This window comes from Ctenocephalides felis, unplaced genomic scaffold, assembly GCF_003426905.1.
Source record: "Ctenocephalides felis isolate EL2017-DRISC unplaced genomic scaffold, ASM342690v1 CF-g0.4_SCAFFOLD_00845, whole genome shotgun sequence".
Taxonomy (NCBI): Eukaryota; Metazoa; Arthropoda; class Insecta; order Siphonaptera; family Pulicidae; genus Ctenocephalides; species Ctenocephalides felis.
In genome coordinates, this window is record NW_020536999.1 from 16,392,824 (window position 1) to 16,411,158 (window position 18,335).

At 24.9% G+C, this 18,335-nt stretch overlaps 1 protein-coding gene and 1 long non-coding RNA gene across 2 annotated transcripts; one reads left to right on the forward strand and one right to left on the reverse strand.

The window, feature by feature from the left end:
• Positions 1-771: 771 nt before the first annotated feature.
• LOC113379106 lies at positions 772-17,965 on the forward strand. Its single transcript, XM_026619516.1, has 5 exons — positions 772-819; positions 4,363-4,470; positions 14,619-14,784; positions 16,068-16,214; positions 17,943-17,965. Exons 2-5 carry the CDS (start codon positions 4,390-4,392, stop codon positions 17,963-17,965), a joined length of 417 nt encoding a protein of 138 aa, XP_026475301.1. The 5' UTR covers positions 772-819; positions 4,363-4,389.
• Positions 6,812-10,281, reverse strand: LOC113374698. The gene is made up of 4 exons (XR_003367005.1): positions 10,165-10,281; positions 8,585-8,658; positions 8,145-8,515; positions 6,812-6,945 (listed from the first exon to the last, which is right to left on the reverse strand). It is a non-coding gene; the product is annotated as an uncharacterized LOC113374698 (long non-coding RNA).
• Positions 17,966-18,335: the final 370 nt, after the last annotated feature.

The window sequence follows — 18,335 nt, forward strand, 5'->3', positions numbered from 1 at the left end:
AATAAAATTTTTGATAGTGTCTTGGAGGGTTTTAAATTTCATATAAAAGGTTTGGTGGAGATACATTGGACTTACTAATTTTGATAATTTATTTATAATTTAGATACTAATTGGATAATTTAAATGCAAAGATTTTATATGCAGAGGTTTTAAAGTTATAAACACTTGATAAGTTAGGTTTATAAACAAAAGAAATTCAATGCTATTTATTTTCTTGTGGAACAAATTAATAGTGCAAAGTGAATTTGTGGCTTCAAATATAATATATATTCAATAACAATAATTTTGCTCTAAAGTTCTATTTAAATAAATTTTTGACTTTAACTTTAACTTTTGAATTTTTGACCATAATTTAGTGAATTTATTTAGTAAATTATAATTTAATTTAGTAAATGATGAGACGTTTAAACTCTTAGAAAGAATAGTGGCAAATATTGAACTTTGATGAAATATAAATTAACTTTTGTGCGTTTTATTAATTGTGGACTTATTATCAATTAAATAACATATTCCCGTATATTAATATATTGTGTTCTAATAATTATTAATATGTCATTATCTTTATTTTTATATTAATATTTTATATAATTCAAGTGGCCGATATTTTTATTAAAAATGATATGAATCATATGGTTTTATTGAAAATTTAACAAAACATTAAGTTTTAGTGTCGTGTATAATTTGTACATTTTATAAAATATTTAACATTACTTTATAAATATTTAACAAATACAAAAAATTATTTAGTATTTAAAATGTGTTTGTGATATTATGGTCGTGCATAAAGTTATTTGATTCGAGAGTTCAATTATAAATTATGTAAGTAGAAAAATTGTATGGAGATATATAACATTATGTAATTTTGTTTGCAATTCTTATCAATAAACACATAAAAGAAAAATATAGATTTATTTATATTTAAATTTGTTATTTGAGTTTGGACAAATATTTTTTTATTAGTATACAAATCAATAGATTTATAATTTAAATATCCTGTATAAATTTTTCATAGTATTTAATAGTTACAAGTATTTAATAAAATAAATTTACTTTCACACTATAAAAAATCCTGTTGAGTTTCACTAAAAAGTGTGAAGATTTCCCAATATTGAATAAAAATAGAATTAATTAATAAAAAATTATTTATAGCTATCATTTTCGAATAATATATGGGACCTACAAAATATAATTAATAGTCAATATGCAAAAAAGTTATCAATAATAATAATTGCAATAATATATTTGAATTGCATCAAAATAGTAATAAATAATTACTGGCTAATTATGTACAAATGTACAGATAAAAAATATAATAAATCATTTTTGAAATTCAAATTAAATACTTATTTAAATAATAAAGAGCTATAATAAGATAGGCAACAGTAATAAATTGATTGTTTAAATAAAGTATATTTATATAAGATATGAAATGCAAATAACAATTAGTTTACTTATATAACTATCGGTATAAGATTATGTAGTTAGAATTATTAAGCAATCTAAATAAAAAATAAATATGAACCTTGTTCAAAATGCATATTTTATTTGTATTTATTTTGATTTCATTAGATTTTATTTTTGTAAACAACTATTTTATAATTCAATTTCTGGTAAAGATGAAAATATTAATCACAAATAATAGTATTTCTACGTTGTTTCTGAATATATAATATTTTTGCATTGTAATATGGAATTTATTAAATTACTAAAAACTAACTTTTGTGCGAAATAACTTTTCTACTACAAAACTCTCGTAAAAAAGTGAGTTATTCAAATATATGAAAATTCCTTGTCATAACCGTAAGAAAACTGGATAAGCTTTTTCAGCTTTAGGAAAATGCACTGTCTAGACAAAATTAAATTTCATATAGGTGTACTAGTAATATTTTAGAGGGAGAGCCGAAAACTAACTAAGAAAATGATAAAAAAAAAATAAGTTGGGTTTAAATATTTTAAAATAAAAATTGCATACGTTTCGAGTTCTTATTCCCAGTGCATAAACTAAACAACATTTATACAAAAATTGATGTAATAAACATAAAATTTGTATAAAATAATTAACAAAAATATATGGCGAATGACTAATGAATAATGCCTGATTAATTATTATACCATTTAATTTTACAAATAAACATACAAATACAACATATAAAATAATTCATGAATAAATGTGTTTGAATTTTCATCGAAGATAAAAATTTCAACATAATGTAAAAATTATTGTATACCTTTTGACTCTGAATGTGTTCCATCAATTTGCATTTCTAAAATAATTACATAATGATTTTTTTTTAAATTAAAGATTTTCTTCAATTTGTTTTAACTTTTGTTTTTTATTTGTTTTTGTTTTAAATGCATACCATATTAAATTTTTTCTAACCACACAAAAAAACAATTAATTTTATTTATTTACAAATAAATATTTATATATAGTTTATTTAAAAAATGTTTTATTTTTGTGAGTACAATAAAATTCAAAGAAAATTTATTTAAATGTATAATTATTTAATTGACATATACTTAGTGTTGAAATTTAGATTTATTGAAAGTTAGATTCAAATATCGTATGCTAGATGACACATATTTAGTGCCGATACGTATTTTATAAATATCATGCATCATTTATATTAATTTGTTTTTACTTTGGAACGCTGTCTATTTTTTATTAACATGACAAACTTAATGAATACACTATTTAAAAAAGGTTCTTAAAAAATAACTCAAAAATTAACAAAATCTTTAATTTTTAATATTAGAGCAGCCAAAAATGAAAAATAGACTTTCAGTGATTACCCATTTTATTATTTATCGATTTTCCCATAATTTTTTGATTTATACTTATATAAATTTGTGATTTCTTAAAATAATATTATTTACCATCTATTATTATAAATTGGTTAGGATTTGGTCGCTGGCTCTCAGTCTATTTATTACAGAAGCTACTTTGAAAGGCGTCTCGTCTTTTATATATTGAAGACAGACATTTTTCAATAAATATCCATTATTTATGGTTTCAAATCTCTTTAGACTATTATGATGGAATATTTTACATTGATGTATTCACACAAAATCATAGAATACATCGAGTGACAGAAAATCGATCAAAAATAGTACCTCTGAATAAATACTATAATATAGATAAATAGAATAAATAATAATTTATAATTTAAAAATATAATAGAATAAAAACTTGTACACGTATAACCTTGTTATACTTGTGCATTTTGTAGGGTTTTTTATTATTAAAAATTAAATAAAATAAAATAGTAGAATTGATAAAAAATTTACTTTATATCAGAATATCAGAAAATAGGTACAATTTGACAGAAGTACATAAATATTCATTCATAAATCATAAATTTCTTCAGAATTATATTTTTTTTTATCTTTTTATATTTTCTTATAAATTACAATCAAGTCTATATAAAAAGACATTGAGTGATTAATTTGACCCAGTGGTTTTCCATTTATTAATGTACTGAGTTATATTTTAATTGAAAAATTTTAAATTAGTATTATAAAAATTATGTTTTTAAAAAAATATTTTTTATATTTTCACAAATACAAGGCATGACACTCATGAACACAAACTATCCATTAGTAAATCTTATTGTTAGGAAAAATCTTTGGTTGTGGGTGTCAATCATCATTATATATATATATATATATATATATATATATATATATATATATATTCTAGAAGTAATAGTGCATTATTTTTCGAGTCATGTATGCCCTTGACATTGAAAGGCTTTGTTGGATTCTTATAAGAAACCTCTAAGAAAGAACATATCCAACTTTTATGGCGACGTAAATTTAGATCAATATGGGTCAACAAAAGATTTCCTAGATTTAATAGTAAACTTGGTTAGAAATCTAAAGTTTATAAATAGAATATCAGATATAAATAAATATATATATATATATATATATATATATAAAACAACAATTTTCAGTGTTAAACAATGACATGTCGTTCTTTACTATTTTTCCATTCATTTCTGCAATATTATATTTTTATAATCCCATACATCCTAAAAAATTCCCATAACAAACTTCAGAAAGATTTATCAAAATCAGAATCATCGTTTAGGGAGGAGTATCTCGACTTACACCCATACAGAAGAATTTTATTTATAATATATGAATCAATATATTTTAGAACTGAAAATTTTTATAAAATGTTTTCATCATAATCACGAATGATATATTAAATTTTTTATATAGACCCATTAATTCAATTTGCTGAAAAATTTCAAGAGTTCTAAATTATTAGATATAGATATGTTTATTTGGTTTATAGCTTGTTTTTTGGTTTATGGTTTCTTATACTAATGATATCCTTTTTTCTATTATTTTCAGATACTTTTGCTATTTTGAGTAACCAAAATGCCGCTGCTTCCAAAAGTAACAGAAGCTGAAGATGAAGTTGATATTTCTGGAACATCCCCGGAAGAAAAGAAATTTGAGGTAAATTATAAAATAGTAAAATTTGTTTTTATTTTAGTAACTCATTTAATGGTATGTTAGTATAGTAAGGATTACATAAAAATTTTTAAATTTGATCGTATGATAGTTAAAAAATATATAGTAATTCATCTTTTTTTCATACTACGATGTAGTACTATCAACATATATTAGAGAAATATTAAATATTAATAGAGGAAAAACATGGGTTTTTGATGGCCCAAACAGATTTCCACTCGTAAAACGGTCTGAGAAAAACGACCCAATAAATCGTTTATCTCGCAAAAACATTCTCCAAATAATTCTAGTATTATATGACATAGGTTGTCAAAGTTTTTCGATATGAAACAAAAAAAATCTATCCAAATATTTAAATCTTTTTCGTTTTTTTCTTATATATATATTATTTTTAATTAATCTAATTTTCATTATCAATTAGAACACAGTAAAATTTTATGAACCATTTTTATATTTTTTATGATGCGACTTCATTTATTTTATTTATTGATAGACTTTTAATGATTGTTTAATAAAATGGTTCTAGATACAGGGTTCTGAACACAGGGTATTCTAATATTGTCTAGTGTTCTAGATTTTTATATCAAAAATTCATCAAACATAATTTTTTGCAAATAGTATGCTTGAAAAATAATTCCTCTAATATTTGTCCTTCTAATATTTTTTTAATCCACTTCATCATCAAATATTTTCACTCTTCTAAATAGTTACATTTTGTATAAATTGATTATAATTCAACTGAAAATTATTTGTCACGAATAACAAAATCGTTATTATTGTTAATTTACTAATATGGGAGTTTAAATATATTAAAATCAAATTCATAATTTAACTGTTGAGTAATAAAAATTTAGTCTTCTCGCTTTAATAAATCAGTTGTTTTTACTTTGTATAGTTCTGTAATATATCGAGTAAGAAAACAAATTAAAATACAGAATTATTTACTACCAAAGAAACTTTAGTACAATTATGCAGAAATCACTTTTTAATCATTTTTTACTGTAATTTTTCTACTCAGTATAGATTTAGATTTGGCCTTTAGAACAAATTTTCATCAAAAGTAATCGTTTGGAATGTTTGGCATTAAACACTACATTTAGCTTTAAAGTCTATTATCATGTAGTCCATTTAATTTCTAATTCAGGATGTTCCATTTTCGAGAGGAACAATTTAGGAAACAGAATAGAATTTACTGGGTACTTCCTTATATTTCCACCATCAAATAAATGACAAAATTTTATTAGAGACTGAAAGAACTTATAAATGAAATAAAACAACACATACGTATATCAGAATATAATATCAAAAATCATTTGAACAATTTGCATTTATAAAAAAATCGAAGTTAGACAGTAAAGACAGCCAATTAAAATTAATGATGATTTTTCTGCTTGTTTTCATAATGCTACTTTTCTTCTAAATACATGGTCGATTATATTAATATATTAATGAAAAAAAGTCTTTCCGCAATCTTCATGATTACTTGCCCTTGGAAAAGCTATTTATATATTTTATTAGGAGATTGAAAAAACTTATAAATCTATTTAAACACCACATATTAGGGTATAATATCAAAAGTCATTTGAACGTCATCTAATTTTATAAAAATGCATTTCTAATTTAGACAGTATAGGCAACCAAATGAAATTTATAATTGTTCTTCATCTTTTCATGATACTACTTATCCGTCTAAAGATGTGGTCGATTTCTATTAAATTTTTAATAAAAATTGAAAGAATAGAAAAATAATTTTTAAAATTTAATTATAAGAATGAAAGAACAGAATATTTTAAATATATATATTAACAAAAGTTATAACAATTTTTAGACAAAATATTCAATGTATATTTACGTATATTAAATGATTGAAATATTTGTTCATTAATGTAATAAAAAAAACTATGATAATATCTAGAAAAGTTTCATGTTACTTAAATGTCAGTTAAACTTTTTTTATTGCAATTATTTTTAATATTATATATTTTAATATTATATTTTTAAACAAATAAAATATTTAATATTATATATATATTTAATATTATATTTTTAAACAAATAAAAAATCTGTCTGACAAGACTTAATATGCATCATATTAAACTTTTCAAAAATTTATTTCAATTAATACAATTAGACGACAAATCAAATTAACTACAAATTACATTTTAATGGTCTTGATTTCTATTCTGACGAATATTGATTTCTTGTGCAAATACATTTAGCATCTAGATTTGTCAAACTTTTTGCACATAGTAGGAGATTCTTTCGACCAATTTTCCATGATATTTTATAATCTACAGAAAAGAGTTCAATCCATGTAATAAATTTTTGCACCCACATTTATGAAAAGATTTTTTTGCCCATTTTTTTAAGTTTAATCCATGTAATATGCACCTTGAAATAATAATACTGAAGGACAACATTAAATTATTCATCACAGTTCATTGAATTCTAGCATTTTACCTGCAAAATAATTTAATAGAAGATGGTTAAAAAATTGATCATATTTTATATCACTTAATCAAAGAGTAGAAAATTATTTAGAAAAGTACTTGCTTGAAATAAGTCATAGTTCACAAGTAGGAGAGATTGGGTATGGTTGTGCCACTTTTCTTTTTGATCAGCATTAATTATGATCATTTACCAGTTAACCGGGAGAAAAGTAAATTAAATGGTAAATTGAATACTTGTATACAAAGATATACTGAATTATCAGCCAAGTTAATTGCCATTATGTTATTAAACTAGTTGGTATTGGTATTTTGCCTTGATTTGCCAAGTAAATTGTCTAATATTAATTTTAACAAGCGTCAAAAAAATACTCATTTTCTCAAACTTTAATGAATTTTTAAAATTGTCGTAAGGCTGTAATATTTCAGTAAGTTCTATAAGACCATGGCATATATCGCCACAAAAAAGTTCAATAAAAATCGGCTGAATTTTTTTTCAACAGTTAATTACAAGAAAACGGCTCGGTAGATTTAAACTTAAAACTAATCAAGCCGATTCCCAGCCAATATCTTTCGAACAGTTTTTGATCTTTTAAAATCGATTTAATATGTTAAATGTTTTTCTCATATTACATAGAAACGGCTCGGCCGATCACTGCACAAGAAAAACGGTAGTCCTCATCGAGATACATCGAATGGCTTTTAAATTTTTGAACGGTTCAGTAGTTTTTCAGAAAATGTCGATATACGGCAAAAAATCTGTTTCCACACACACACGCACACACATACTTTTTTCAAATTTGGTCTCATTCGGTTCAGACTGGCTTGAAACGTCGAGAAAACATAAAATTAGCCAATCGGATTTTTTGATGAAAACAAACTTCTCCTTCGGGAAGTTAAAAAAAAAAAACATATGACAATCGGCAAAGTCCGCGATTGTCGGCAATGTTTGCTCAGACATGTAACGTCACAGACCCTTCTATGTTTCTATGAGCACTTATTTTGCGCTCGGCGACTAGCAGTCCATGTATTATAAGGTATATAAGTTATATACTGATTTTAATATAGGGTTATATAATATAACCCTATATTAAAATCAGTATAGTTTATCTGTTATGATTACTGTCAATACCATAACGTGGCACAACCGTACCCAGTCTTTCCTATTACATAAATTTAATCAAATCGCATATATTTTAATACGAATCTCACCTTTGTCTAAAAAGTCTTCTGCCAGAAGTTCCATCGTTCATTAAAACCCTTAACTAAATGCACATTCAAAAAATCGTTATCAAAATCGATTGTGCAGTTTCCCTTTTTTAGTTTTTTGAATGTCGGATACCGGTAAGTCTTTTTAACTTCTGATTTGCCACTTTCGTCGTATGACATAATATAAACATAAAAAAAATTGTCGTCACAATCGACGAAGATGAACTCATTGTCTCTGACAGGCCTCGACAGTCGAAACACCAATTCGACCTTATTACAAGTTTGGGTCCAAGTTGTAAAGTTAATTCTTAGATCAATTGGCATTTTGTTCATGTTTTGATTCATCTTGTATTTTGACTAAGCACCAACACCAACTATGTAGAATTTTCAGGATTTATTTTATTATTCAATTATAACTAGACAATTAAGCTTTTTATACTTACATGATTTTCTTGCGAAATGTCTACGATTGATTTTGCACGGAGTATGTAGTCTTTTGTTTTTTGGGGTTGTCAACCTATTAAAAAATATTCATGCAATTTTAAAAGATAGTAACCATAGATGCAATGCATTGATATAAGTAAATAATTAAAACTAGTGGTGCAAAAGGCAAATTGAAGGAACTTCCCGTACCAGAATTAAATATTCGAGGGAAAAAATTCAGTAACCAATAAAAATTGATCAATGATTTACAACAAGTGTTTTAAACATTTTCAAAAGATAATTATAATTACTATATATTTTATCGTTCATAAAATATACATTAAGGATCTTATCTTTCCACTTGAGAAAGTTTACTTTAGCAAGAGGTGCCGCATGAATCCGTCTGAGGATATATTTCTTTGTATTAGAATAACGTATTTGAAATATATGCATTTTGAAATTGAATTGCAAATTTATAATTTATATTCAAAGTATAGCATGTTGTATATTTTTGAATTTTTTTTTTTGAAAATTTTGAATTTAGCTTGATCTGTATAAGTAAACCTCAAAAATTAACAATCTTGGTACGGAACCCAACAAAATTCATTTCATTTTCAAATATCTGATAATTTGATGTGCATCTGTCTAATGATCATATTTGACCGCCAAATATAATTTTTTTCTTACTTTTTCCTCTGTGTCTCAGAAACTGCACACACATACATCATTTATTCTAAGGTATGCCAAAATATTCAGAATCCTCTTGAAACTTTTATTTCCGATTTTCGTCGACGATTTCGTGAACACGGATCAACCGATTTGCATGATTTAAAATGGTCAAAAATGATCATTAGACAGATGTACATCAAAGAGTCGACCAATTTATAGAAATTTTGATATTAAGTACAAATTTTGCAGTTTCACCTATGTTTTTCGTACTTACGCGCTTCGGTATTTTTCTTAATACAGCCACGCAACGTTTGAAATAGCGATTGCTTAAAAAAAAATAGTTTTCATAAACATTCGAAAACACTAGGTCAGGGTTATATACAAAGTTATCTCTGTAAAAATAGACCCAATAAATTTTTATTTTGTTTTGTAGCTATTATTTTGTAAAATCCCTTTAAAATTAAAAATAAGATATTGGACCTGTTTGCCTTCTGGCTGTCCCATTTTACCCCGTTTAAGGTAAAAAGTATATATGACTAGGTGCAAAATTTTTGAAAAACAGCAAAAAAAAACTCATTTCTACAATTAACTTCGAGTTTTACTGAACATATTCAGTAGATCGCAGTTGTGGTATTTGTTGTGTTGTGATTGGTGTGGTTTTCCAAATATAATTGTTCAAGGTCAAATTGGAAACCCCGTTCAAGGTCAATTTGTGCCCCGCATAACCCTATTATAATATATTTTTATTACAATTTTAAACCTTTAGACTGCATCCATAATCTTTAGTGGTTACGAATATATCTGAGTAAACTACATAAATATGTTCTCTACAACAATCTAATCCAAACATAAATTTTTGTACTCAGAATTTTCACATGTCATTTTATATAGAGCTACATCAATAAAAACACTTCTAGCATCTAATACTTACATCTAATCTTGCACTTGGTTTATTGTAATTACCGTACAACTACAATACAATTTTCACTAATATATTACTACTATTAGAAATTAATATAATAAAACACTGATATCACTTCAATAAACACCATTAACCATCAGAAAGCAAGCACTCACAACCTTTTTCATCTGATATATCTTCAACATGACAACGCTGAATTCTGATTGGCCATAGATATAATTGACCTTGTATGGACAGGACAATATTTGGCTAATCCATAGAGCTCGCACTTCAGGATGGACTTTATTAGCCGTTAAATTCAAATATGAATATTTAACTTTACAATATAATTCTTTTTATGTTATGTTTAAATATTAAAATTAGATTCCCTGAATATAAATAATTGAAAAAAAAGTTGAATAATGCTTTGTATCAGTTTTCAATATGTGTATATAAAGTGCCATAAATATTATGTACTTATTATTAGTTAGTAAAAACGTTTAAATGTTAAATTATCTTGTATTTGGTTCCATAGAAATTAGCACAATTTCACAAAATAATTATTTAATATTTCAAGAAAATTTATGAATACAGGGGAAAAAATTGTCTGTAAATTCTGTTCCACGTGTAATGTGCTAATTGAGATTTTCCAGATAAAATAATTAGTGTAGTTTTCCTTCTTACTTAAATTTTTGATTATAACAACAAATTAGTTGCACAACAATTAGCACAATTTACTGACTTAATAAGCACCATTGTAATTTATTCAGAATTATTTGCACAATTTCTTGTACTAATAAAAAAATTTATATTTACTGACAAAAATATTTAGTGCGACATTATAGCATTATACTATTTTAGTGATATACTTGTATTATTTTACTTCTTATTGATATTTTTATGTTATTAAATTTAATATATATTTCATATATTTATATAAAATGCAGTAATTTTTCAATACAAAAAAAACAATAATATTTATAAAAGCTAAACCACTAATTAAATATTTTTAGAAAAATTTTGAATTTAAAGTTATTTTGAACTTTGAAGATATACTGATATTGATCACCAAAAAATGAGATCTTATCGTTTCAAAGGTTTCTGAGCATTTTGGCATACCTTAGAAAAAATTGATATTTGTGTGTTTGTGTGTTTATGTATGTATGTGCGGATACAAATTTTCGTCGACGATTTCGTGAACACTGATCAACCGATTTGAATGATTCGAAAAACATTCGAAACTTATTGATCAGGAGACGTGCTGAGAAAAAGTGCCAAAAATAATATTGTTTTTTTTTGAGATAAAAGAGGGTCCGAATTCAATGATTCAAAAACATTTTATTTGTATTGATGAAATGAAGAACTGATTGGATTTTTTAGAAGGCAGGTCCAGCAGCTTCGAAGATTCTATGAAAAAATGTCATTTGGGCGTCAAAAATAATCATGGCATATGCATATCAAATTAATAATAATTATCAAGTACAAATTTTGTTTACATTTTCGTACCAATGTTTATCCGTTATTCTGCGACGCGGCGTTTACGCGCTTTGATATTTTATCTCTAAAACAGCTAAAACTTTTTTTTTAAATTTACAACGTTCTCAAAAATATAGTATATTGGTATACGACTTCATTAATTTTATTGGTATATCGTACATGAAGTCAGACATCAACTGTAAGAAAAAATCTAAATTTTCAAAAACTGATTCAAATTAGTTTTTATCATTGATATTCATAAAGACTTATAGATCATATGACTTGCTCTATGACTTGCTCTATGATAAAATGTAATCAATTTTTTTATAAAAATTTCCAAATAAAAACTTTTCAATACGAAAGATCATTGGCATTTATAAAAATAAAACAACCTCATTAGTTAAAAATAAGATTTCATTATTAATGGACAGCTAAAAATATTTTTAAGTTTTCAGGATCTTCAACAAACACGTGTTAAATTCAATAAGCAAATATTTTTGTCAGTAAATATAAATATTTTTATTAGTACAAGAAATTGTGCAAATAATTCTGAATAATATATACAATGGTGCTTATTAAGTCAGTAAATGTGCTAATTATTGTGCAACTAATTTGTTGTTTTAATCAAGAACTTAAGTTAGAAGGAAAACTACACTAATTATTTTATCTGGAAAATCTCAATTAGCACATTACACGTGGAACAGAATTCACAGACAATTTTTTCCTGTAATTATAAATTTTTCTTTAAATTTTGAATAATTATTCTGTGAAATTGTGCTAATTGTTTCTATTTTATTTATTAATTTTATTATTATTATTTACTTTTATTTTATATTAAATCATCATACTACGGATATTATTTTAATGAAAATACTATCCTTCATTTTATACTCTTTTTTATTTAAATTTGTTATTGTTCATTTTTGTTAATAGATGTTAAAATATTTAGCAGTTGTAACAAATATTGTAATTAAAAAAAATTCTATGAACAAAAACAAAACACAAGATGATTCAAAATTTCAATGTTTTTACTAACTAATAATAAGTACATAATATTTATGAATTACATTATATTATAATAGTGAGTTAACTATTCCGATAATTGATGTTCTAAAATTCCGATCATTCCAAATTTTAATGCATTTTTTCAATTCAACTAATTTTTGTAAGACTTTTTATTTAGTGGATGATTTTATCATAAGGCCAATTTTATTGCAAATTTTAACCTATTATTTGACAGCCACAAATTTTTATAAATACAGCCAATTATTTCCAATAATAAAAAAAAAATCTAAATTAATTCGGTAACTATTTAAATATTAATGCATAACAATATTTGTTAAATTAATATTACAAATAGAAGCAAGGATGAAATCTGCATCATTACAAATATTGCTAATGTCTCAATTAACAGATTTCCAAGTCACAAAATCGATAAACAAATATTTTTGCCATTAATAACAAATATCGTCTAATGTTTTTCGTTATTAGTTTGAGAAATTGTGCTAATTACTGTAGAAGTATTTCCTCATTTAACCAGATTATCGACCAAGTGAATGTCCAGTCATCATTGGAAACTTGATCAGTTTCGAATTAATACTATTGTTAATAATATAATGATTATGGTGATTTTTTATACACAAAATATAAATAAAATGTGAATGAATGTGTGTTAGACTAGTGCACTGAGTGTTTTGTACAAATATTTTATTTGTGCCCATTTTTGTGGTTCATAGTGTGAGAGTTGAACATCCATGAACCAAGTAGTAGCCAGTAGTAGTGAGTTAAGGATTTTTTTTAAAATAAGGATTTATTAAAAAAAACTAGTGGTTTATGGCATCGGGCCTTAAGGTAAATTGCTGGAACTTTTCGTACCAAAAATTATTTTTTTCAAAAAAAGATTCAATATTTTTTTAACTTTGAAAAAATATTTTTGATAAATTTTAAATTTCTGAAAAAAATTGATTTTTGGAAAAAAGTTTTTTTTTATTTTAAAATATTTTGAAAATTTTGAACTTTTTTTTCGAAGCAATCGCACTTCTTTATCTACATAGAGACGAAATATCAAAGCGCGTAAGCGCCGCGTCGCCGTCCAACGGACAAACGATGTTACGGAACCCATAGAAATGTAAACAAAATTCATACGTATTATTGAAATCTCCATAAAATATCATATAATTTCATGTGCTTATGTCTAATGATCATTTTGGACCGCTAAATGACATATTCTTATTACTTTTTCACTAGATCTCCGAAACCGCTAGACCTGCCTTCCCAATAATTGTTTTTTGAGTTGTTTTTGAATTGTTAAATGTTTTTTGAGTTACCTCGCCTAACCCTAACATAATACAAATATGTTTATTATAATTTTGAACGTTTATGACTATATCCATAATCATCAATACTTACAAATACATTTGAGTAAACTACATAAATATGTTCTCTACAACTATCTAATCCAAACTTAAATTTTTGCACTCAAAATTTTACTTGTCATTTTCATATAGACTCACATCAATAAAAATACTTCTAGCATTCTAATACTTACATCTAATCTTGCACTTGGTTTATGCTGATAACCGTACAACTACAATACAATTTTCACTAATATATTACTTACTATTAGAAATTAATATAACAAAACACTGATATCACTTCATTAAACACCATTAACATCAGACAATCTTCTGCTGATATATCTTCAACATGACAACGCTGAATTCTGATTGGCCATAGATATAATTGTCCTTGTATGGACAGGACAATATTTTGCTAATCCATAGAGCTCACACTTCAGGATGGATTCTATGAGCCGTTAAATTCAAATATGAATATTTAACTTTGCAATATTATACTTTTTATGTTATGTTTAAATATTAAAATTAGATTTTTTGAACATAATTGAAATAAAATGTGAATAACGCAAATTTGAACAGTTTTTAATATGTATAAACGGGCCTTGGTATTTATTTTGAATTTCAAAAATTTATTAATATTTTTTTTTACAGTTGCATATTCAAGTATCAACAAACGAAGCAGCCGATTGCGAAATCCATGTAAATGGATGTTCAGTTCTAAAAACTTTGGATTCTGAAGATGTGTTGACATCTTCTCTAAGTGATATGAAGAATTCATCAAGAAAATTGCCACCTATCATCTGTGGAAATGGCAAAAGTAGAAATAATTTCTACTTACTAATTAAAATTTAAATAATTAAATTAATAATATTAAAAAAACTATTAATCCTGCTAAGTTTTTTCTTGTATTTTAATTAGAAAGCACAATTTAAGATAGCTAAAATATTTAGATTGATATGAATGTGGTATTTGACTGGCACTTTTTAAGAAATAAGCAAATCTGTTCATCTTGTCCTAAAGAAATCAAATAAAAAGGAAATAAACTACTTGCAACATTCACAAATGATCAGAATTTGATTTTGTTCTCAAAAATTTATACAAATTACTCTGGAGATAATTTGGGGTGTATTTTTCTTTTTGTGGAGTCTAATTTGAACCGTTTTATTCAATATAGTTTGGAGTTTGTTTCTAAATTATTTCGAATTTATTTACAATACTTAAAGGTATTATGGATCATTGAATATCTTTTGATATTTTTTTTATTTCATTTGAATTATATCAAAACTGTAAGTTTGAGTTTGATTAAAACAAAAAAGCATTAGCCATTTACTTTACCAGCTTCATAAACATTAGCTCCATCTGAAAAAGTTTCGATGAGAGTGGGAATTTTCTAGACTTAGAATGAAACTGCTTCATGGTTTTATTTTTTTTACACTGTTCATACTTTTATATTTTCATAATACTTGAATATAGATAATTTTATATTTTTTAAATTTCAGTTTTTGGTTTTTCGAAAATTTTGAAAAATTATTGAAAGAAGTTCTATTTAACTTCTTAAATAACTTTAATGTTTCTAACTGTGGACAAAAAATGGTAAAAAACCCGAAATATAGATATTAGATCCAGTATAGTATGATCATCAGGGATATTTTTGACATTTAAAAAGTTTCGATGAGAGTGGGTAATTTTCTAGACTTAGAATGAAACTGCTTCATGGTTTTATTTTTTTTACACTGTTCATACTTTTATATTTTCATAATACTTGAATATAGATAATTTTATATTTTTTAAATTTCAGTTTTTGGTTTTTCGAAAATTTTGTAAAATTATTGAAAGAAGTTCTATTTAACTTCTTAAATAACTTTAAATGTTTCTAACTGTGGACAAAAAATGGTAAAAAACCCGAATATATAGATATTAGATCCAGTATAGTATGATTCATCAGGGATATTTTGACATTTTCTTTAAAAAATTCCAGGTGCTAAAAATTATACAGTATATTTCCCATAAACTTAAAAACCTACTATAAAAATATTACTTAGAAATTTGCCTTACTGTACATTGCTATTATTCAATTTCAGTTATTTTTTAATTTTTCAGGTTCTTCCACACTTTTCGTTCCATTTTCTCAGCAAAAGAATGTGCTTTCTCCAGGAACAAAATCCAAGTTTCACACCAACTGTTGTGTTCAAAACTTTGGTAAAAATGATTTTAGGAGAAGATACAGCCCGAGGAGGAAATCTGAGGGTAAGTGCTAGTTGTTTAATAAATTATTTATGATAAATACATAATTTAATGATCATTTTAAAATCTAAAAAAAAAAACTAATGCACGGGGAAATATATTACAATGGACTTTTTTTAAATACATATCAAATTATTTACATTCAAATACCAACACCAGAAAGTTTAAAACTAATATAGCATACACGACCGCTTTGCTATTATCTCAATTTTAATGTGTTACTTATTAAACTAAATTATATAATTTCATCTGCCAAACATATATTGTACATCTTATATTGTTTTATTTTCTCGCAAATCTCAACTGGTTTTTGGCAATAATATTGTGGATATTACATTTTGCTTATCCATAAATCATGATTATGGATATTATATACTAATATTGCCTAGGTTTGCTTAAACAAAATTCAAATTTCAAACAAATCGACATTTTTGCTAAATAACAGTTCTCATGTGTCGAAATGCTTTCAATGTCAAACAATTATATGTTGTTTGTTACAATTTTTTCCATTTATTTTTACAATATTGCTATAGTATTATGATCACGTACATCCTTAAAAATTTCCTTAACAAACTACTGAAAGATTTATCAAAGTCCAAATAATCGTTTAGGAGGAGTATATTTACATACATCATTACAAAAGAGTTTTCTTAAAATGGGAACAATACATACGAGGATAAAATATATTTTCAACTAAATCACAAATATGTTAAATATATAGTAAAAAATATTAAACGTTTAAAGTACGTGTATAATAGTGAGAGAATAAGTTTTTTAAAAAGAGTGGTGAATTTGAGCACAGATAGACCCTCTGTTTAATGCGGAAAACATTAAAACAACGTAAAGAATTTGTTATGTGTTATTAACTAAACATTAATATCGTAATATTCTGATTTAATATCAAAAGCAGACTGATATTGTATAAGGATATCTGCAGATTATTATCATTATGAGGAATAAATAGACTTTGACAAATCCGATATAATTAAACGAGCGTCTTTACAGATTATGCACAGCCTGTATAGAATTACACGAATAATGATCTAAATGTTGCTTTTAATAAATTTAGTATATATATATATATTCTGTTTTCTATGTTACTGAAATAATTTGCGTGGGAATACAAAGATTGTGAAAGCTTCTGATGTATATATTTATCTCGATTAATTACTACGTTTCTAGTCTTTGCGTTAACAAACGCCTTCATAGACAAAAAAAGTGGTTAATTTAAATTGCTAAGGTTGAGAATTGAGACGGATTTTCAACGAATTAAAATATAACACTTAACAAAGTATTTTTAAATTTTCTTGATTATTTCTTTGACGTCTTCACTGCTAACATTGGTTTGCTATTACTTCGCTCTCTGTTGAACTTTCTTATTCGTTTAATATTAAATAAAGTCATTTTTAGACATGTTATCTGATTTTTTTTTATTAATAGCATAAATAATTATATTTATTAGCAACAGTCTCACGCTACATATGCGTGCGCTGCAGTGAATGTGTTAAAGTAATACCTGCCCAAAATTATTTTCGCTAAATACCTAAATCAGCAAAATTCAGATACAATTTTAAAATCTCAACTACAATTTCAACAAAATATTTTCAAATTTTTTAAATCATTTTTTTAACACATTCGCTGCTAACCTTATTGTGTTGCATAATCCAGATACAATTTCAAAATCTGGAACTTCTTTTTAGTATATAAGTTGATTTTGTGATAAATTTCAAGGTATCGAAGACGAATCTTCTTAATCTTCTATGAAGTTTCTTATTAAATTGTGCATCATTTTGTTTTACGAGGCCTTTGATTAAATATCCTGAAAGGACTATCAGTTCTTTCAGATATATTTTGGATTCCTCGAAAATTTCTTTGATGATTTTTGGATCTGCAAAAATAAAAACAGATTTTATTTGGAAATTATCTTGTTTACCTTCAATGCAAAAAGTTGTTTTTTAAATTCTTAGAAAATTTGATAGGCTTTATAGAAATATCAAAATCTATTTTGAAAATTATTATGTCTATTAGGATATAAAAACGTATATTTTGAATAATTCGAAAAAAAATTTCTAAGATTTTCGGAAAAAATGTCTTATTTGGAAAATAATTATGTCTAATAGGATA